This window comes from Mollisia scopiformis, assembly GCF_001500285.1.
Source record: "Mollisia scopiformis unplaced genomic scaffold LY89scaffold_5, whole genome shotgun sequence".
Taxonomy (NCBI): Eukaryota; Fungi; Ascomycota; class Leotiomycetes; order Helotiales; family Mollisiaceae; genus Mollisia; species Mollisia scopiformis.
The window spans coordinates 253,928-273,991 of record NW_017263585.1 but is presented as its reverse complement, the minus strand read 5'-3'; the positions used below and the strand labels follow the sequence as shown (position 1 = coordinate 273,991).

At 46.0% G+C, this 20,064-nt stretch overlaps 8 protein-coding genes and 1 non-coding gene across 9 annotated transcripts; 7 read left to right on the top strand and 2 right to left on the bottom strand.

Moving 5' to 3' along the window:
• The first annotated feature begins 402 nt into the window (after positions 1–402).
• On the top strand, positions 403–1,330 carry LY89DRAFT_681583 (uncharacterized protein). The gene is made up of 4 exons (XM_018214327.1): positions 403–591; positions 639–684; positions 738–793; positions 845–1,330. Exons 1-4 carry the CDS (start codon positions 559–561, stop codon positions 1,025–1,027), a joined length of 318 nt encoding a protein of 105 aa, XP_018075306.1. The 5' UTR covers positions 403–558; the 3' UTR covers positions 1,028–1,330.
• Positions 1,331–1,696: 366 nt separating this feature from the next.
• Positions 1,697–3,680, top strand: LY89DRAFT_638667 (S-adenosyl-L-methionine-dependent methyltransferase). The gene is made up of 2 exons (XM_018211590.1): positions 1,697–1,937; positions 1,984–3,680. The coding sequence occupies exons 1-2, from the start codon at positions 1,737–1,739 to the stop codon at positions 3,667–3,669; spliced, it is 1,887 nt and encodes a 628-aa protein (XP_018075305.1). The 5' UTR covers positions 1,697–1,736; the 3' UTR covers positions 3,670–3,680.
• Positions 3,681–4,170: 490 nt separating this feature from the next.
• LY89DRAFT_778591 (MFS general substrate transporter) lies at positions 4,171–7,054 on the top strand. Its single transcript, XM_018222223.1, has 6 exons — positions 4,171–4,798; positions 4,925–5,307; positions 5,418–5,431; positions 5,490–6,150; positions 6,199–6,302; positions 6,357–7,054. The coding sequence occupies exons 1-6, from the start codon at positions 4,523–4,525 to the stop codon at positions 6,683–6,685; spliced, it is 1,767 nt and encodes a 588-aa protein (XP_018075304.1). The 5' UTR covers positions 4,171–4,522; the 3' UTR covers positions 6,686–7,054.
• A 74-nt stretch (positions 7,055–7,128) lies between these two features.
• On the bottom strand, positions 7,129–9,218 carry LY89DRAFT_715252 (Krr1-domain-containing protein). The gene is made up of 2 exons (XM_018218189.1): positions 8,962–9,218; positions 7,129–8,910 (listed from the first exon to the last, which is right to left on the bottom strand). The coding sequence occupies exons 1-2, from the start codon at positions 9,194–9,196 to the stop codon at positions 7,178–7,180; spliced, it is 1,968 nt and encodes a 655-aa protein (XP_018075303.1). The 5' UTR covers positions 9,197–9,218; the 3' UTR covers positions 7,129–7,177.
• Positions 9,219–9,519: 301 nt separating this feature from the next.
• Positions 9,520–10,571, top strand: LY89DRAFT_770115 (vacuolar sorting-associated protein-like protein; the record flags this gene model as incomplete). The annotated part of the gene is made up of 3 exons (XM_018221840.1): positions 9,520–9,585; positions 9,650–9,713; positions 9,770–10,571. 3 exons carry the CDS (start codon positions 9,520–9,522, stop codon positions 10,351–10,353), a joined length of 714 nt encoding a protein of 237 aa, XP_018075302.1. The 3' UTR covers positions 10,354–10,571.
• A 645-nt stretch (positions 10,572–11,216) lies between these two features.
• Positions 11,217–12,273, top strand: LY89DRAFT_729759 (uncharacterized protein; the record flags this gene model as incomplete). The annotated part of the gene is made up of 7 exons (XM_018219407.1): positions 11,217–11,332; positions 11,408–11,458; positions 11,520–11,559; positions 11,590–11,626; positions 11,696–11,713; positions 11,764–11,839; positions 11,961–12,273. The coding sequence occupies 7 exons, from the start codon at positions 11,217–11,219 to the stop codon at positions 12,271–12,273; spliced, it is 651 nt and encodes a 216-aa protein (XP_018075301.1).
• A 2,944-nt stretch (positions 12,274–15,217) lies between these two features.
• Positions 15,218–16,176, bottom strand: LY89DRAFT_577494 (uncharacterized protein; the record flags this gene model as incomplete). The annotated part of the gene is made up of 2 exons (XM_018208897.1): positions 15,218–15,319; positions 15,370–16,176. The coding sequence occupies 2 exons, from the start codon at positions 16,174–16,176 to the stop codon at positions 15,218–15,220; spliced, it is 909 nt and encodes a 302-aa protein (XP_018075300.1).
• A 311-nt stretch (positions 16,177–16,487) lies between these two features.
• On the top strand, positions 16,488–17,705 carry LY89DRAFT_681577 (uncharacterized protein). The gene is made up of 3 exons (XM_018214326.1): positions 16,488–17,147; positions 17,195–17,276; positions 17,325–17,705. Exons 1-3 carry the CDS (start codon positions 16,622–16,624, stop codon positions 17,452–17,454), a joined length of 738 nt encoding a protein of 245 aa, XP_018075299.1. The 5' UTR covers positions 16,488–16,621; the 3' UTR covers positions 17,455–17,705.
• Positions 17,706–17,957: 252 nt separating this feature from the next.
• LY89DRAFT_t20 lies at positions 17,958–18,208 on the top strand. Its single transcript has one exon. It is a non-coding gene; the product is annotated as a tRNA-Gly (tRNA).
• Positions 18,209–20,064: the final 1,856 nt, after the last annotated feature.

Sequence of the window (20,064 nt, the reverse complement as noted above, 5' to 3'; positions counted from 1 at the left end):
AAGAGGACTGACTTAAAAGAGTGAATTGTACTGCGCTGGACAACAACATTGCAATGGTCATTTTTACGACACCTTCCACAGCTTTAAGAAGAATTGCTTCAGAGATATATCACTGCATAATTACATACTCCATCCCCACTGGCTTCAGCTTTAGGCTCGGAAAGAAAGCTCCATGAGAGGCCGACGAGTATATCATCAGATGATTTTCATTGGTCCAATGCTGCGAAATGCAGTATAGAACTCTACAGGGACATGCTTAACGCCGATGCTGGGTTGTCTGCATGCATATGCCCGATCCGCGTTGCTCCACTTTGCTCACATTGCTCCGAAACAATCAGTGCTAACAGTTATGAAGTCTCGCCCTGTGTCGGCGATAAAACCTGGTAGGTGAAATGCGGTCACCTTCCTGGGGCACCATGCATAACCTCGAAAGATTCCCATCGTCGCCAAAGCTTCCACGAGTCTAATCTTTATACTTCCAATAACAACGTGCATTTTCAACGGCCAACGATGTTTGATCAGACGATTTACATACTTTCTGTGAGCTTGAACCCAGAAATGGCGAAAGACCTCGTTGCCATTCTCGTCAATGCAAGTAGTACATCGTATGCTCGATGACTCAACTCACACTTGTTCAGGAGCTGCATCCGCGGTACAAACTTGTCCATTTAGCAAATACGAATGGTGAGTGCTTTCCAAGACGCTAGGATCAGAAGCCTAATAGTATCAACCAAAAGCTATATATGGTCTCGGGGCTTTGCTGGAGTCATTGGTGGTCGTTCCACATATATTGGTCGACATGCCCTCTCCATGCTGGAAGCTAAACTGACTTTCAGTGCCATAGATATGCTCAAGTCAGTGGACACTTGACCAGCAGAGTTTGATACAAGGAATTGCGAATGAGATGTGTCCTGGGATCAAGACAGTTGCCGTTCCTCCAGGACTGAGTGCCGTTAAGGGAACTACAGCTGCTGTAGGATTTGTGCGGGAAGAGATACTGAGCATGGGATTATCAGCGAGCAACTGAATATGACGACTGAAGCAAGAGCAGCACGAGGGAAAAGCTGCTATAGTTTCGCTTTGTTCCTTTTGAATAGTCTCGGATGGTTGGTAATTCAAACAGAAGCAGAAGAGATGAGCTCAAGAACGTGTACCTTGTAGAAACGATCGAGTAGCAAGTTAGCATTTCAATACTTCGTGGATGCTATTAAGAAATATCATTGCTGACGTAGAGCGGACAAGCAAGTCTTTGACGGAGATGCTCTCTGTACGGAGCTATGCAGGGTGCGCGAGCGAAAATGCTGAGTCCACTGACTCCACAACGTATGAGCACAAACATAATAGCACAAGCAAATATCGCGACAGAAGCATCTTGAGTTGAAAGATGTGCAATTTTCCAAGAAATAGAAGATACTAGTTCTGTCCAGGAGAACTAAGCTCTAACCGATATTGGTCCTGCCTAGCTGACAACGATTCAAGAATCAGCTCTGAGTGATAGACATCCGAAATCCGAAAGCAACAGCGAAGAAAACAACAAGGAAGGATAACAGACGCTGGAGGTATGGATGTGAAGATTGAAGTACCCGTAGCTTTTGAGGAGCCTGCCCTACACCCCTGCCGCTGAGCTAAAATTAAGCGAACCAAATGTCTTCAAGAAAGTTTCGACCAACAAAACGCAAGGTCTTGCTCGACTTCCCTCGTAGCGACCTCGCAAAAGTTCTCGGTCTTTCTGTGCTATGTCTCTCTATTATGAGGCCGCTGACCTGTTGACCGCTCCAACTAATGCAGGTGGCAGCTTGAAATCCCGGATTTTCAGCAAAAAGGACCTGAAATCTCAGCCTGCACAGATCTATGCGCTAGCCATTGAGACCTGCAAATGGAGCACTGTCTTGAAAGAAGTGGTCGAATATGCAGATTTACTGCGTCTTGAGCGCAAGGTAGGTTTAATTATCCACTGCTTGAAGTTGTACTTAAAGTTAATAGGTGACACCCATTTTATCAATTCTTCTGGTCCATGACCTACTTCTCGCAAAACGAGGCATAGCGCTTCCTGCAACTCATGGTCTTCGAACTTCCATTGAACGCCATAAAGCTAGATTACAGGCTGAGTTTACGAAAGCGAGGATTCGTCGAAAGTTGAGTACTGTCGAAGCTCTGAAAGCGCATATCGAATCGGGACTAGAAAATGCGTCAGACACTTCAGACAGTCCTCATCCACGATGGGTGCGTATCAACACGTTGAAGACCACTTTAGAAGATCAGCTTGACACGACGTTCGCTGGTTATGAATACGCAACAACAGTCGATGCAGTCCGCCAACGAGGATCGAAACGCCTGTTCATTGACAACAACATTCCAAATCTTTTGGCCATCACGCCAAGCATTGATATGTCAAAAAGCGATGCTTACAGATCTGGAGATATCATATTCCAAGACAAGGCATCCTGCTTTCCAGCTTACCTCCTCGATCCTCTTCCAGAGGATGGTGACATCGTAGACACGTGCTCTGCCCCAGGGAACAAAACTACACATATCGCGGCCATCCTGTTAGCGCACAATTCTGAGCCTGATGAATGCTCGCAAAGCATTCACGCCTTTGAGAAGAACAAAGGCCGAGCAGAAACCCTCGAGAAGATGGTCAATGTAGCTGGCTCACAACCCTGGACGAAGCTTCACCCTGGACAAGATTTCTTGAAGACTGATCCCGACTCGCCTGCCTATAAGAATGTCGGAGCACTCTTATTAGATCCCAGCTGTTCTGGGAGTGGAATCGTTGGGCGTGACGAGATGCCAGAGTTGCACCTACCTAATCTCAAAGAGGCTGCTAAGACTGGGTCAAAACCACCTAAAAAGGGTGGGAAAGCTGCTGAACCCAAGGACGAATCTCGGAAACGTAAAAGGGAAGATAACGCAAGTTCTCTTGAGGTTATGGTCGACGATGACGGAGAGGTGACAGCTGTCAATTCAGAGGAAGACTTGAGAGTTAGGCTGGAGGCCTTGTCGAAATTCCAGCTTGAACTGCTTTTCCACGCATTCAAATTCCCGGCAGCGCGGAAAATCACCTACTCAACATGTTCTATCCATGCCGAAGAAAACGAGAGTGTCGTACAGAAGGCTTTAGCTCACCCGACGGCAAAGGAGAGGGGCTGGCGCATTCAAAAGCGTAGCGAACAGATCAGAGGGATGAGAGAGTGGCCGGTACGAGGATTAATCGAAGCTTGCAACAGCAATGATGAGCTCGCCGATGCTTGCATAAGAGCAAACAAGGATGATGAGCATGGTACGATGGGCTTCTTCCTGGCTGGATTTGTGAGAGATCAGCCAGAAGCCGTGAGCTTAGATGCAGAATTCCTACGAGACGAGCGTGGTCACCTTGTTCGAGATCTGATGGGCATTCCAGTCAGGGTGCAGCCCCAAGATGACAGCATCGCAGGGTCTAAGGATAATTTCAAGACGCTGGCACAGTATCAGGATGATGGAGAGGAGGAAGAGGAGTGGGCAGGTTTTGAAGACGATGTTAAAGAGGAGGTTCCGAAAACGAAAGCGATAAAAGCTGACCCAAGATCCAAAGGACAAAAGCACGATACCAGTTCTACGGAGAAAGGTAATACCATGAAGAAGCGACCACAACTGGGTATCAAACCAGATAAAAAACGAAGAAAGAAGTAATAGACTTGTCGAAATGTACAGACAATGAAGAGTTCCTCGCTTAAAAGTGTTACTGGTCTGCCAACTCCTGAAGCTCCAGTGTCGAAAATCGTATGGCCTGTGCAAACTTGATCTTGTCAAGTGGAGTTGGAATCGTACCGCAATCAGTCAAAGTTGTCCATTCGCAAGATGTATTTCTTCGAATGCGGGTTTAAGGCGTATTCTCGTATGCAAATGTACGGCAGGTAAGTTATCTCCGCAAGTTGTGCAGCAGTTTTTGGGTCGATCCAATGAAGTTCCTCGGCTTTAACGGCATGCTTTCTTCATTCGACCCCGCATTAGCGAGTGCTCCGTCGCCATTGGCCGTTTCAGGAGTGGAACTCAAGCCACTTACCGTACTTTGAAATAAGGGTATTATTTTCCTTAGCAAATTCGCGCATGGGGCCCGGGATGACGGCACCGAAGCTTGAGGCTCGTTCCTCTTATCCAAGCCGATGCCCCATCAAAAAAAGTATGCTAGCCAGTGATCGTCACCCAGCCTCTGATCTAGACCTTCCATATCTAGGGCTTGGGTCGGCTTGTGCAAGAATTATGCTCTTCACAAGCGTTCATAAGTGTGGATAACGCTGCACCCACGCCTCCGGATGTTATCATACAGGCGGAGGTTACAATAGTTCGGGTTGAGCTACCGACCCAAGTGGGCTTTAGAATTTCTTTCTTTAATTCTGGCACCGCCTCCTATTCTCCCTTCTCGTACAATGTTCTTCTTTTGTTATCACAGTCATCGAAGCTGTTGAAAGCGCTTCTTCCTTCTCCGTTCAACCCTTTAATATACCCCGCCACAAACTTGCGTTTCTCCAAAATCGACGAAGCTATGGCAGACCCAACTTCCTCGTCGTCATCAACTATAGGTGCCGAGGGCGGACACGACGTCGACACTCGAAGAAAACCTCAGCAACAGAAGAAGGCTTCCCATTGGGAGTTGGTATACGATCAGACTCATGTCACTCCCGAGGTTCTGAATTGGCCATATAAAGGCTCGGGGACAGAAGAGGATCCATATGTGGTGGAGTATATTGAGAATGATAGAAGGAATCCCATGCTCTTCCCCCAATGGAAGAAATGGACTATCACAATTCTAGTCGCTTTTGTAAGTCATTCTTCAACATGAAAAATGCAGCAGCATACCATTGATTTTGCCTTGAAATCGACAATGTCCTTCCTTTTGAAGTCATCCTCATAGTAACTTCAAGGGCTAACTTTTCCCCCCAAAAAGGCTACACTTGCAGTCGCATTCGTATCAGCGGCTTACTCGGGAGGCATTGAAGAGATCCTCGCACAATTCCACATTGGCGACGAAGTTGCAGTTCTTGGGATATCTCTGTTTGTCCTTGGATTTGCAATCGGTCCTCTATTATGGGCGCCCATGTCTGAGCTTTTCGGACGCCAAGTCCTATTCATTGGGACTTATGCCGCACTTACGGCTTTTAACGCAGGAGCAGCCGGAGCACAGAACATCCAAACACTTATCATCCTGCGGTTTTTTGCTGGTGCTTTCGGCTCATCTCCTTTGACTAATGCGGGAGGTGTCATTGCGGATATGTTTCCTGCCTCGCAGCGTGGCATGGCTATGAGTGTCTTTGCGGCTGCACCGTTCTTGTAGGTGTTGGGGAAACCCCATTTTCCAATATCTTTCCCGAGACATTGTCTTATCCTTTTCCTGAAACAACAAAGAATAAAAACGCTAACGCTCCCTCCCCATTACCTAGGGGACCTGTACTTGGTAAGCGCTCTAAACCTAAGCATGAATAACTTGCAGAAACTAATACACTGGCGCCAAGGTCCTATTATTGGAGGCTTTTTGGGCGAAACTGAAGGCTGGAGATGGGTAGAGGGTCTGATGGCAATATTTACCGGAGCCCTCTGGATCATTGGAGCCTTCACTATTCCCGAGACCTACTCTCCCGTTATCCTTCGTCGTCGCGCCGCCAAGCTCTCGAAAATGACTGGGAAAGTATACAAATCAAAGATGGAAATCGACCAAGGAACCAAGACCGTCAAGCAAGAGTTCAAGATAGCGCTGTCAAGACCATGGATCCTCCTCTTCCGCGAACCCATCGTCCTGCTGCTCAGTATCTATATGGCCATCATTTACGGGACCCTTTATATGATGTTTGCAGCTTTCCCGATCGTCTACCAGCAAGGTCGAGGCTGGTCTCCTGGTATTGGCGGGTTGTCATTTATTGGAGTGATGGTTGGCGAGATCATCGCAGTCGCTTATTCAATCTGGGACAACAAGCGTTACGAAAAAGTAGAACACAAGCACAAAGGCAACGCGCCTCCAGAAGCTCGATTACCTCCCGCAATGGTAGGCTCGATATTCCTACCATTGGGTCTCTTTTGGTTTGCGTGGACGAATTATCCTAGTATCCATTGGAGTGTGAGCATCATTGCAACCGCTCCGTTCGGTTTCGGTATGGTTTTGGTGTTCTTGAGTATCATGTAAGTTGAAGTAGACTTTCAGAGTGAGATATGCTGACTCAGATATAGGAACTACCTAATCGACTCTTACGTGATATACGCTGCATCAGTCCTAGCAGCAAATAGCGTCCTCAGATCCCTATTCGGTGCGGCATTCCCCTTGTTCACAACTTGTAAGTCACGCCTCGCTTACCTCCTTTTCAATGTGAGACACTGACAAGAAACAGATATGTACCAAAATCTTGGTATCCATTGGGCATCATCGATACCTGCCTTCTTGGCATTGATGTGTGTTCCATTTCCATTCTTGTTCTACAAGTATGGAAAGCCTATTCGTATGAAGTGCAAGTTCGCAGCCGAGGCCGCGAGAGTATTGGCGCAGATCAAAGGTGGAGATTCAGATACGGCTGGTAACGATGAGGAAGAAGGGCTGGAAGTACCTGATGAGGAGATGAATCCGAAGAAGGAAGAAGGCGGAGAGGTAAACACTAGTCTTGGTGCTGAACCTAAGTTCGACGAGGACATGGAGAGTAGGGGTAAGGAAGAAACGAGATGAGTTATGATTGGCATGAGATGAGGTTCTTAAGCATGAAATAGCATAGAGAGGGGAGCGTTTGCTGCTTTGCATAGCATGTAGTAATGCGTTGGGCTATTTGTGGATATTCTTCTGTTGGTTGCATCTGGTGGCATTGTTTAATTTAGATTTCAGCTCAGCTTTGTATAATGTATTGAAAGTATTTTGCCAACCTGCATGGCCGTCCGCTGGCATTTGAAATAGTATGTAGGAGGCTGGGTTGGAGCAATAAAGGGGACTACTTCTCGCACAAGCTAGAGCTCTGTTGACAAACTCTTCTCTCTGCGAAATGTCGCCTGCATATTGTGAGAGGGCTGTCTTAGACTGGGAGCTTATCGTTAATGTACGCACTATCATATATTAATTGTAGAGTCTTGTCACCAGATGAAGCGAAGAAATTGACGGCCATACAAAAATCTTTGATTCGTAATGACCCTTCGTTGGTGATAACTACGAGTCTGTCCACGATCTACTTTACGCACTACCCTTACTCTTACGAGACCGCTTCTTCTTCTTCCTGCCACCCTCCACAATGTCAACACCATCATCACCATCAAGCTCCGTACCGCCATCCTCGTTTGCACCACCAATAACAATCTCAGGTCCGTCCTCATTTCCGAAAGTCTCCTTTCTCCACTGACGAAGTCTGGCCTTCTTGCCCAGGTGTTTCTTATCCTTGCGTTTCTTCTCAGCATCTCGGAAAGTAGCCATCTTTTTCAGACCAGCGAATTCGTTCAAAGACGCGTCAGGTGCCATGAGGATGTCTCTAGCAGTCAGACCAAAGGAGGTTGGTGATGTTTCTCTGTATCGAAACAAAGATGGCTGTTTGGACTTCATAGGAAGGTCAAGATCCATCTTGCTGTCGACAAGCTCTTCGATTCGCTTTCGCTCGATGCGTGCCGCTTTTTTCTTCTCCTGCTTCTCTTTTTGTCTGTCTTTGCTCGTCTTGGACTTCTTGGGTGCTTCATCGCCATTATCTTCTTCTTCTTCTTCTGCATCAGAATCAGACAGTGTGAAAGCAGGCTTAGATGTCCCTTCGTCGTCGAACTCCGGAACAAGGTCCTTGATATCGATATTGTCGTCCCACTTTGGCTTCTTGACCTTGCGCTTCTTCTTGCTACCTTCAACCTCTGCCTCGTCATCCGAATCCTCCTCTGATTCCGCCTCTGGAGCGGCATAATAATCATCACCAAATCGCTTGTTCATTTCGGACTCCCATCTGTTATCATCCCAATCCTCTCCCAGGAATTTTGTCCACTCGTCGTCTTTGAGAGCTTTACCTCTGATACCAGCAGCCTTCTTGATCTTCTGAAGCTTCTCTTCAGCTTCTTCGATTTTCAGGCGTCTCAACTGGGCTCGTTCTTCATCTCTTGCTTGCTTTTCGGTTTCCTTCTTCTCGCGTAGCAAATCTCGCTGTTTCTTCCTGCCGCTCACTTCTTCGCGACGGACTGACTTCGAAGCAACAACGTCTCTGGCGTATGATTTCAGCATTTCATTGCTACCCTTTGGATCCTCAAATCGCAAATTGTATGCTGCCTCAAATTTCTCAGCACGCTCATCTTCCTCCTCGTCGTCAGACTCAAATGGCTGAAAGCGTGATGAGGCATCAGAAGGTATCCAGGCACGAGCTGCCATGAAGTTAGAAATGAAGGTCTCGGGATCCTTATCAGCGACGGAGACATCAACGTTGGCCTTGACTTTTGACTTCCTGGATGGATGGACACCGTCATTTGCCACTTTTGGTTTTGACTTAGGGACAAGGAATCCACCATCTTCGTCTTCATCATCTGAATCGTCCACTGCAGCGTACATTTCGCTGACAATCGACTTCTTAAGATCCTCCTGCTCCTGAGCGAAGGTTCGAGGAACTGTAGTATCCTCTTCCTCAGCTCCCGTGTAGCCATTCAATAGGTTTTCCCTATGATAATCGCTCAGATGCATGGGTTTATCCCTCTTAGGCTCTGCTGCTGCACCTTCACTGTCCTCCTCGATGGGCGCATAGAATGTGACATCCTTATTGTAGACTCTTGGGTCCTTGCTTCGAATTGCTTTTAATGTAGCAGTAATCTGGGCGTCTAAGTCCTCTGTAGCAAGTATACCCTCATCGTCTTCGTCTTCTGGGTCTGATGACGATTCGGAATCTTCATCGTACTTGTCGCCATATTGGCCATTCTTTGGTTTGGACTTTGCTTCATACTTTTCTTCCACTGCAATTGCTGTTAGTGACGGTCAGCGAGCATCATGAGTATTTTACTTGCATTTTTGCAATTCCTCTCTCTTCTTGTTATGCTCAAATCTTTTCGCAAACTCTTCGTTAATCTTGAATCCGGGCTCCTCAAGTTTGGCCCCTCCATCAGATTCATCACTGCTATCAACAGAGTCGCTGTCGTCTAAGAGACTTGGTTTGGCTTGCTGAGGAGCATCTTTCTTGTGTTTCTTGCTACCATTCATAGATGGAGCTTGACTCAAAACTTCAGCTTTTCTTTTCGCCATTGTGAATGTTCGTTTGTTCTGGGAATCGTTGCACACTTCAAAATAAATCGCAGACAAAAAAAAATGTCGGCGAAAGACAATTAATCACCGATGCTAACGCAATATGGCTAGCGAGATCTCGTCCGCCGCCTCAGCAGAGCGTCATTGCCTGCATATCAACGAAGCCTCAACTCCAACCTAACCTTGCACAGTTGATCAACACTGTCACAGAGTCTAATCCTAGACCTGTGGTCCTTTCTCAGCATCCGCCGATTTCCGCAGGCATAATCAAAACTCAAACCGCAACGCATAAAGACCTCGTCCGACGTTCGATCTGACTTACGATGGCAGACTCAACAGCCCCAAAGCCGAGCAGCAGCGTCAAGCTGGTCCTTCTTGGTGAAGCAGCAGTAGGAAAGGTATGCCAAATATCTACTCCTATGATACATTATTCATTTACTGACTATAACTTAGTCGTCGCTGGTATTGCGCTTCGTCAACAATGACTTTCAAGAGAACAAAGAGCCAACTATTGGAGGTAATGGGATCAGGCTATAGTTTGAAAGCGAAGTCAGCTAATATTTATTTGAACAGCTGCCTTCCTCACACAAAAGTGCAATCTTCCGACCCGAACTATCAAATTCGAGATCTGGGATACGGCAGGACAAGAACGCTTTGCTTCCCTTGCTCCTATGTACTATCGAAACGCTCAGTCTGCCCTCGTTGTCTACGATCTCACGAAGCCCACATCACTCATCAAGGCGAAGCACTGGGTTGCGGAACTTCAAAGACAGGCATCACCAGGAATCGTCATCGCTTTGGTAGGCAACAAGTTAGACTTGACGAACGAGACGAGCTCAAGTAATCCTCTGGGCGAAGATGGAGATGGAGAGGCCGCTGAGGGAGAAGATGCCGATGGAGACGCCAGAAAGATCTCAACAGCTGAGGCGAAGTCATATGCAGAGGAGGAAGGCTTACTCTTCTTCGAGACCAGTGCGAAGTTGGGAACGAATGTGACCGAAGTCTTCACAGCTATCGCAAATGCCATCCCAGAGACATCCTTGAAGGGAGCTAGAGGTCCAGGTGCATCACAAGCAGCAGCCCGAACGGAAGATCAGTCAAGAGTCAATTTGACAGGACCAAGAGATGCCGCATCGAAGGAAGGCTGTGCTTGTTAATGTCATCTGTTATGTTGTTACGAAGTCGTTTTTCCTTTTCTATTCTGGTCTTCGGTCCTCGGGGTTTTGCAAGCGGGTTGTTCAAACATGCGAGACCTACGCAGCCCTCATGTTGATACATTAGCACACTGAATATTGAAGATCGGACAATCTTCCCAGGGAATTACCAAGTTCGCTAAAGTTTTCAATGTGAAGGTGTGAAATGTCTACCATTGTCCATGTTCTGATGCTTCGGTTGCTGAATCAGATATGATATCAAACACGAGGCTCTTCATCTCTCCGACATTGCGCCTCGTTGTTTCAAGTCTGAGCCAATGACAGGACTTGATGCGAAGAATCTAGATTTCGATGTTCGACGCCTGGACTTTCTTATGCTTAAACGATATCTCGAGCCTGTTAGAAAATGCCCAAGCTCCGACACTGACTTGATTGATGTTGCTAAGCTTCTCATGCACGCTGCTGATCTCCCGCCAAGGTCCGGCACATCCCCCAACACTTGTTCCAAACAAACCTCTAAAGCTTGTTCCATGATCTTTGCGAGGGTTTCATCCTCACGGTGTTCATGTTTCCCGACAACATCTCCACTCAAGTGGCACGATGGACTGCCATTCGCGGTAAATCTTCACGAGTTCTGAGGCTAGGTTTTCCCTACAGCAAGTTTTGCCAATTCGCTCAAGGCATGTGCATTGATCTGTTTGACATGAGACAAGGTTCTCCAGATCTTCTCGCAAATCTAGCTGTCTGTATATAACGATTGTGGCCCTCTTGCCACCTGGTCTCTTTGAACAACTATCTATCTGCATTTCTCTTCACAGCTGGTCTGAGTTTTAATTGTCTTTTTTCTTTCATTCACATTTTTCAACATGCGTGCCTCTACAGCTTCTATGATTCTGGCCTTCTGTGCCATGGTCGCCGTTCAAGGCGCGCCAGTCAGCAGCGACTCTGCGATCGTTGCCCGCGACAACAATTTTGAGTACGAGTATGTTATCCAGTTCTCAAAGAGAACTCCATCCTCCCCTCTTTGATTACAACGAGTTGTGCTAATTCCTTGTAGTGCGGCAGGAAACGAAATTGAAAAGAGGGGAACACATGACTTCGAATATGAGTATTTCTCACTTTCCTCAACTTTGATATGCACTATAATACATAATACTAACGCTCCGCAGCGCAGATGGAAATGGAAAGTCTCCAGGAATCAAATTTGTGGTAACTGGAAACAAAACTAACAGCCTATAGAAATTGAGGAGAGAGGAACACACGACTTCGAATATGAGTATGTTTCTGACTTTCTCTCCCTAACTCAAGTTTATCAATTATAATTCATCGTACTAACTGTCAGTAGCGCAGATGGAAATGGAAAGTCTTAAAAAAAGAATTTTGACAGCTCGAGTTGAAACTAACAGTCGATAGAAATTGAGGAGCGAGGAACACACGACTTTGAGTACGCTGCAGATGGATCAGAGATCGAAGAGAGAGATTTCTTGTAGTATGTGGCTTCTTTTCCTAGGTTGTCTCGTGAACTCTGCTCGCTGTAGGACTTCGATGCAGCCAAATCCTTACATACTCTCTTACCACCTAAAGATGTATGCTGACTCGACGATTGCCAGTGACGCCAATGGAGATGAGATCGACGAAGACAACAACCTGGTACACAAGCGGGAGCCAAAGAAGAAGGCCAAGAAGGCTAAGAAGGCGAAGAGAGATTCATTCGAGTACGATGCTGAAGGAAATGAAATTCTGGACGATGAAGAAGTTGAGAAGCGAGACTCTTTCGAGTATGACGCTGCAGGAAATGAGATCGAGGATGATGAGCAGACCGATTCATTTGAATATGATGCTGCTGGAAATGAAATTGAGGATGATCAAGAGGTTGAGAAGAGAGATCCCAAGAAGAAGAAGGCCAAGAAGGCTAAGGCGTAGAGAATTAAGGATAGAGAGGACCGGGAACTACGAATGACTTTCCTTAATACTATATACATACATCGCCATTCATTCTGACCATCTGAGAGCCTGGAGCTCAAGCTGTGTGTTGTCTCTATCACTTGAAAAGTGACTTTTGTAAAAAATATGTTCAGTCTCGCTTGGCATTAGGGGGTGAACGAGAATTGGGACACATCTCACTCAAGACGAACATTGTCATTGTCCGGCAAATAAGAGTTTAAAGTATGAATGTATTGAGTAAGTGCTGCAATAAGAAACTTCAAGACTTGACGTATTGGAGCGGATCGGCCATAGCTCTGACTCGTATCTACAGTGGACTGAAATGCAAATCTCACTATACCGGATGTCCAGAGACCTTAAGCATATTTCTAGCAATTCACAGTGATCAACTAGGACAGACTTCATGACAGAAAGGGGTTTTGTTGCATATCTACAAATTGTGAGATTTTGTCCCAGGACATTGATAACTTGTTGAGGAAGCCAGACATCTCAAGATAGAACATTTAGAAAGTCCGGCAGACCCAAGGACATTTTCAAACTGCTATAATTGGTAGAGAGGACAGTGATCAAAGTTTCCAGGCATTTGATGATGGAATACGTGATCTCATGAGCACTACTACAGGACTTGTGGATCGCTCCAAGATCTCCACGTTAAGTTTCTAGTAATTTAATAAGTGATCAAAGGAAATATCTGGACCTCGAGCCGTTAAGAAATTTTGTGTTTGAAGTGAAAGTTTTTAGCCATGTACTTCTGCCACTGCTGTCTTGGCACCTTCTGAGTGGTCTGCAAAACGTTAAGTTGATTCACTTCGAAAAGCCTGACAACTTAGAGGACACGTTCGAACTTTCCTTTATAATCCCAATAACTCAAATTGAAACCTCAAGCGTACGAGGCGTGGCGTTCGGGAATGTATAAATCATATTCCCTGTACTACTGATCCCAATCATGAGGATATTTCATTTCAAACACTTCGAATGTCGGGCAACATGAAGATGATTCTCAGCCCCGTCTATTGAACAAACTTACCAAAAATCTCAAGTTGCCATTACCCACATTATGAACTGGTCGCAGCATTCTCATAACCACTGCTCTCGGCCGGAGCAGCACTCGGATTTCTGACCTGACTGTCTGGCAACTTGAAGGACTCTCTGAACATTCTATTTCGGAGGTAATAAGCTGGGCAAACTCAATAATCTAGTTTCTGAGTCTGTGTGGAAGTACATTTTGGGCGAGTCGGGAAGGTAAACTGCTTGATTGAAGGTTGAATTCTCGATGTTGTAAAGGCGATTGCAACCTTCCACTAACTTCCTTCTTCTGCTAGTTGAACCAGACAGGATCAAAAATGCAGCCGTGGAGTAGTTCTGTAGCCAGTTTATTTGAAGAGCTTTGCATACGCTATGTTGTATTTCTTGGCTAGATTCTAGGGGAGAAGTCATTATATCTCCAACTCGATCTTGTCTCGCGAGAAATCGAAATGGGCGCAGAAAGCGCATTTTGTGCGCAATGCGCGAATCGCGCAGGAGGTGGAAGACGTGCAAATCAGAGGCAAATTAGTGAATTCGTATTCAGCGCCTTTTAGAAGTTATCATTGGAATTTATCAAGGTGGAAACAAGTATGGAAACTTAAATCAAGACGAGTTTTATCAACATACAGACTCTAGACTATCTACCACTGTAGTTGCTGGACTTTTGCTGTAGCTACTGGTGGTGTAGTAATTGCCTCCATATTTAGGGTGGGTATCGACGTGATTATTGTCACGATTGAATCCTTTAAAAGTAGTTCATTCGAACGTGATTAAGAGCTAAGTGGAAGTGCAGCGTTCACTTTCGGATTGTGAGAAATTAAGGAATCCGTCAGTTTGGAAGTGTTCGAAAGGTTATTGTATTAAATGCGAAATTTGTTGTAGGCGGTGTAAACACTGGTATGCGAGCTCCATATCGTGTGGCTGTTTTGAGGAGTGTTCCTGCTCTTGTTGAAACAACTGGCACTTCTTTTCAAGAGATCGGTGTGTCTCTTTGGACAAGATCGCTCCTATAGCTCGAGTCAGCTCTTGATCACCGTGTCCACGGGATGATCTCATCGTTTTATTGACTCTGATGATTCTTGAGCCTGATCAACATCAGTATTAAAGGCACCTCGTGTATCCATGGTATCTTGTGTATCCTGGGCATCCTGTGCATCATGGGCATTCTGGCTGCACGACTAGCGGCAGCGTCCCGGGTAAGGACAGCGTCTTGGTCGTGGTAACCTCCAGCGTCTCGAATGTACTGCCTACCTAGTAGATGCGTGTGCTGCGTGTTGCTCAGTTTGGCTTGCTTCCTTCGAAAGCATGTGGTTGTGTCGCTCGTCGGGATCTCGAGCGAATATCTTCGAATCAGGCTTTGAAGGAGGAAAACCCAGTGGAGCTAAGCCAGCCTTTTTGGCAGTTTTGAGTAGTCATCGGGAAAAAGAAAACGTATAAGTGAAGGCTGGTGACCCCATATAACTTTCCAGAAACGGAAGTCATCTCTTGCTATTCTAGGCCATTTATCGACACTTGTACTGGGAAACATCCAAAGTCCCCTAACACTCTTTCTCATCAAGCATTGGCTGTCCACGACAGTAGATGCCTTTGCATCCTGAAATCCTTCTTGACTGTCACACGCTGGGATTTCTGCATCGTTCGATTTGGAGAGAGTATGTGAGTCAAATCTTCACAGTTTGTAAATCTATGCCTTGGTCTTATACATCAATCGAAGTCCAACACTTTGACGGACATTGAAGATTCCTGACTGAAGTGGTTCACTTTCTCACTCCTCCGAAAGTTGCAAACAAACAATAGTCCTTCACATCAGAAAATCACAAGAAAAGGTACAATGACGTGATAAGAGAAGAAGAATTAGAGTGGAAGAATGTCGTCGGATTGTGTATTAGTCTAGTTTCTATACTCCTGGCATGCCGATCACGTCCCTCAGAGCGGGTATGGCTCTAGGTAGGAAATAAACAACAAAGATACCGCTTAATGCTACGAGTAGTCCAGTAAGCTAAACAAAGCGTTAGTTTTACATCCTTGGAAAAGAATAGGAGAGCTTACCTTCTCGAACCATGTGTGGAAGTAGGCTGCAGTCATCAAGAGCATATATACGCTCAAAGCACCTACTCCCAACACAAACTTGGCACCCAAAGTCCACTGCCCCTCAGTAGCTGTCCCCGCTTCGGCTTCAACCTCAGCGCTCTTCACTGCTCCATCGTTCATCAAGATAGTCCTCTCTTCTTTCGCTGTTGTGGTCTTCATGGTAACATGTAGAACTTCTTCGAATAGGAACATGCTGCCCAGGACTAACAAGAAGACATGTCCACTTATGTCATGTCCGCCTTTCCACTTTCCACCAACAGCCTTACATGCTACACCAGTGACAAATTGTCTTGTATCGTCCATATTAACATTCCCAGCCTCGGCTTGCTCGACCAGCTCGCATTGTCCTCCGGTGAGCCTGAAGCCTCGATCAATAATAGCAGGTCCAAAGAACCACTGTGTGACGAATATCCACCATACGGTAACAATAGCGTATCTGAATATTCCTCGTAACCGTTTTTGTGTGAGGGTCAGAGTATTTGGAGGTCCTGTCGCAGGATGTGTGAACAGGAAGAATAGGTAACTGAAAGTCACCCATGCCCATCCTTGCTTGACGAAAAACCTGTTGAACACATTGCCCTTTGTCGCAAAGTATGATGGCGCAGTATCTGCGAAGTGCGATTGTGTTGTCGCGTTGTAGGGAGCAGCTCGTGCTGTGGGATCGAGGAGAGCGAAGATGGACCCGACGACAAGAGTCACTGGGTATATGGAGAGAAGAATAGTCTCGAGGGAAGTCGGGAGGAAAGGCGATCTTCGAGCAGTCATTTTCTTCGTCTCGGTGGTTTGGGGTATCTCTACTGCAGGTGTGCTCGAAGTCGGTGGAGATGATGACTTGTTCTGGATTCGCTGTGAGCGTCGAGGTGTCACGGAAGGCGAATCCATTTGCAAATATCATAACATGAATGTCTGGGTTCCAGATGCTTCGCGATTGTTCCAAAGTGGTCAATTGGAGCGAAGGCAACGAGGTGATGTGGAAGCCAGAGTGTTCGTTAATGGAGGCAAGAGGCAAGAAATTCTAGGTACGATGCGCCTATGACGTTGGAGATTTCGGCATGGTTGGTCGCCGTGCCAGTTGTTGATCCTTCAGCCTCGGGACCAGCCTCTCCGGGGTAAGGTTTCATAACACACCAACATCTGCTGGTCGGACGCTGTTGATGTTATTAAATAAATACTTGTCGCAGTCATTAATATAATCCTCAATCATATCAAAATGGTCTCTACTCGCGGGCATCCTGAGGAGTTTCCTGAACCCGACCTCACTCCATCCAAAGCAACTGCTTCGCGGGCGCGTAAAGGCAAATGGGCGCATACTCCTTCGAACCTCACGATCATATGGCTCTTCATTTCTCTTCCTCTTGTGGCATGGGACACTGGATATGTGATGCTACGCCCTTACAGTATGCCAGGTGGATCGCTCCATTGGCCTATTTGGGCACCATATGAACTGTATGGGCAGGTCGACTACATATATGGTTGGAAAGCTTTCCATGCGAATAACGGCTTTACAGCTGCTCAGGGATTTTTGAACATCGTCGAGTCCTTGATGTATGTTTACTACTTGTACATTGTATATGTTTTTGGCAAGCAATCGAAGGCTCAAGGACGAGGTGCTCCCAAAGCATCTACGATTGGCTTTCTAGGACAGCAAAGATTTGTGGATGGACAGAAAGGAGCTATTGCTGTGTTGGTTGCATTCAGTGCTGCGGTAATGACTGTGAGCAAGACGGTGTTGTATTGTGAGTTTGAACATTGGAAGATTGAGGCAGCTGCTAATCCTTGAAAGGGATGAACGAGTATTACTCAGGGTTTGATAACATCGGACACAATCGTCTTGTGGATCTGGTTTTCCTCTGGATTATTCCAAAGTGAGCAATATTGTTCTCCAAGAGAATTCATGCTAATGTACTTGGTAGCGGTGCCTGGCTCGTTCTTCCATCTTACATGATCTATGTGACTGGAAGTGAAATCCTGCAGGGATTGACCATTGTGGGCGGAGGTGCTGTCCCTTCATCTGATGACACAAGTCTGGTCAAGACAGAATAGGAGATTAGGAGGTGCTTTCGATGAATGTCCATCGATTTAGTAATTGTTGACCCTTGTTCTTGACACGGAGGGTCGATGTAGTTATTAGGCTTGGGAAGGCCAAGGAGAAATTGGGAATGAAGTACTATTGCCAGGGGCATAGTATGCATCGATGTACTTGTCTTTCTTGAGGAAGTGTGTGAACTCAGTTGACAGGGAAGTCTGCTCTTGTCCCTTGGTAATGACTATGAATATAACATGTGACAAATTATCTCGATTGCTTCTGTACTTGAAACCACTTGTCAGCAGTTGTTTGTTAGATGCGAGACACAGTTTTCACATTGGAAAACGCGTCATTACGTTCAGTGGAGACTAACTTAATATTATAGAAGTCCTGAAGGATAAAAATCATCTTTGGTGTCTATGGTCTTCTGAAGTGGGGCTGAGCGGGCAATGTGCCGGCTTAGGCCAGCTCATAGCAGTTGCCCGTATGTAATGAAATAAGCAATTTTGGAGAAAATGTCGCCCGGATGGCGCAGTGGTAACGTAAGTCCACTTCCGATTGTATACAATAGGACCCAGTCATTCTAACAACACTATAGGCGTCGCACTTGTATGAGTCTATAACTCTCTCTCTTTAAATGGTATGTACAATTTACATAATATGTGCAACTTTTATGCAGTTAGTTGAATTGCACACGTATCTAATATATCATGACATCATATGCTAACTTACTATCAGCGAAGATCCCTAGTTCAATTCTGGGTTCGGGCAGTCTTTTTTGCAATTTTCCATTTATTGTACTTTTGTTCCTTCTTTACGTCGCTTGAATACGAACCTCTTTGGAGCCGCTTCACGAAACTATCTCCTACTAAAGCTTACATATACTAGGGCAGTGACGAGTTCTCACTTGCATACTTTAAGTTTATAGTTAATCAAAGATATACAATGTATAAATGTCTTCTACTACCTAGGTAGTATATAAAATCTTACAATTCATATTTCTGAAGTCATATTATCCACCCTCAAAACCTTGGACATTGACTAATGATAGAGAACCTTATCCTTTGTGATATCCACCTTGCCACAGATTTTATCACTGTTTAGTACAATAGAACAAGGTACAGTCTGTCAAAATATACATTCGAGTGGGGGAAACTTTTTTGCTTGTCCAAAAGACCAGTTTATTCCGAAGTCTGCAAGTCCTCATCTTACCAGCTCCTTTTAAATGATCGTTCTTCGTATTCATTGAATTATATTTACGAAGATGCCTACTATTCTTTGCAGGCCATTCTCTTTCCTGGTGCGCAATGGTGGAGTAGTGTCAACATTGTTGTCCTTCAACTCTGATTTTGATTCACTCTCCCCTTGATTGATTAAACAGACAAGAGGCGAAAGACTACCTCTGATGACAGTATCTTCCCAGCTGTAGTGGATTTAATATCTAGATGATCTAAAGTATCAAGTATGTCAGACGTCGTCAAAGGTCTCGACTTCCTGCCGTTCCAACCAGACACTAATACTTGCAGTCGCTCTTTCCTAAGAATCGGAAGGGCCCAACAGGAATGCCGGGCAGCGAAGCGGATCATCAAATGTTTTTTCATCACCCGAAGACTCTCCAACGCCTCCCTCTAGTTCCTGACCAAAAAGCAATATCGGTTGGGTGAACAGCATCTTCCAAATTGCATCTCTCAGCCAATTTCCCCATAAGTCGAGGCAGATGGGTGGAGTTTCATTCTAGAACAAGAATTACAGTGAGACAATTGCATCACATCATTTCAACTCGGAGTGACAAAAATAGGAAATTCAGAGACATTCGAGCTTCTACCGAGATTTCCTGCCTCCGTGGAAACGGATCTTCACGGGCGATGAAGAAAATGCCGGACTGGAAGTCTTGGACGAATCTGGACATCAAGATTGCACGCCATCGCCAATGGACTCGAAATATTGGTTGGTGTTGCCGCGTGTCCTCTCACCCTAAGATAAGCAAAGAGTCTGGATTCAATTGACAGCTTTACATAAGGTTACTGTAGGGCGACGATGTTGCGACAACAACAACATCATGAAATCCCATGATGACTTGGTGGTCGCGGCAACTGACCGGCGGTTGTTCCAGATGGCCAGCATGACGATGGGATTTTGGCGCTCATCAAAATGAGATTTGAAGTGAGCACAACGGTCAAACGGTTTGTCTTCTCCGCCATCGACCAGATGTTGTGATCGGACCTGGGTGTTTGCATTCAGGGGAACGTGGGGCGGGAAGAGTGTTATTGGAGCGCACTGTAATTCGACATCCTGTTCCTGGTCTACGGTGGGAGTGAGTGGCCAGGACCTGCATTAGCTTGACAGGCAAATGGCTCCCGACGCCAGGCCCCCTTGAGCAAAGCGTGCGCCGAAATGAAGACCGAGAGGGCAACATTGCACCAACTTCCAGGGCCCTCGACATGGTGAATCCAGACTACGCCAGTTGGAGAAGCAAAACATGGTTCTCATGTTGCGCACCGGTGCTGATTAGCGGTGTGGCCTCCTCGTCGGTGGATTCAGAATCTTCCCTCAATCTCTCGCTTAAGTCAGTCACCCTCGTCCCGACTCCTTTTGCAAGATTTGTTTGCAGGCTTGCCGCCGTGCCA

Coding starts and splice junctions, on each gene's coding strand:
- LY89DRAFT_681583 (XM_018214327.1), top strand. CDS start 559: ATGGCGAAAGACCTCGTTGCCATTCTCGTCAAT. Junction 685..737: donor CCATTTAGCAAATACGAATG/GTGAGTGCTTTC, acceptor ATCAACCAAAAG/CTATATATGGTCTCGGGGCT. Junction 794..844: donor TGGTCGTTCCACATATATTG/GTCGACATGCCC, acceptor TCAGTGCCATAG/ATATGCTCAAGTCAGTGGAC.
- LY89DRAFT_638667 (XM_018211590.1), top strand. CDS start 1,737: ATGTCTCTCTATTATGAGGCCGCTGACCTGTTGACCGCTCCAACTAAT. Junction 1,938..1,983: donor TACTGCGTCTTGAGCGCAAG/GTAGGTTTAATT, acceptor TAAAGTTAATAG/GTGACACCCATTTTATCAAT.
- LY89DRAFT_778591 (XM_018222223.1), top strand. CDS start 4,523: ATGGCAGACCCAACTTCCTCGTCGTCATCAACTATAGGTGCCGAGGGC. Junction 6,151..6,198: donor TTGGTGTTCTTGAGTATCAT/GTAAGTTGAAGT, acceptor ACTCAGATATAG/GAACTACCTAATCGACTCTT. Junction 6,303..6,356: donor ATTCCCCTTGTTCACAACTT/GTAAGTCACGCC, acceptor GACAAGAAACAG/ATATGTACCAAAATCTTGGT.
- LY89DRAFT_715252 (XM_018218189.1), bottom strand. CDS start 9,196: ATGGCGAAAAGAAAAGCTGAAGTTTTGAGTCAAGCTCCATCTATGAAT. Junction 8,911..8,961: donor GAGAGAGGAATTGCAAAAAT/GCAAGTAAAATA, acceptor CAGCAATTGCAG/TGGAAGAAAAGTATGAAGCA.
- LY89DRAFT_681577 (XM_018214326.1), top strand. CDS start 16,622: ATGGTCTCTACTCGCGGGCATCCTGAGGAGTTTCCTGAACCCGACCTC. Junction 17,148..17,194: donor GAGCAAGACGGTGTTGTATT/GTGAGTTTGAAC, acceptor AATCCTTGAAAG/GGATGAACGAGTATTACTCA. Junction 17,277..17,324: donor TTCCTCTGGATTATTCCAAA/GTGAGCAATATT, acceptor TGTACTTGGTAG/CGGTGCCTGGCTCGTTCTTC.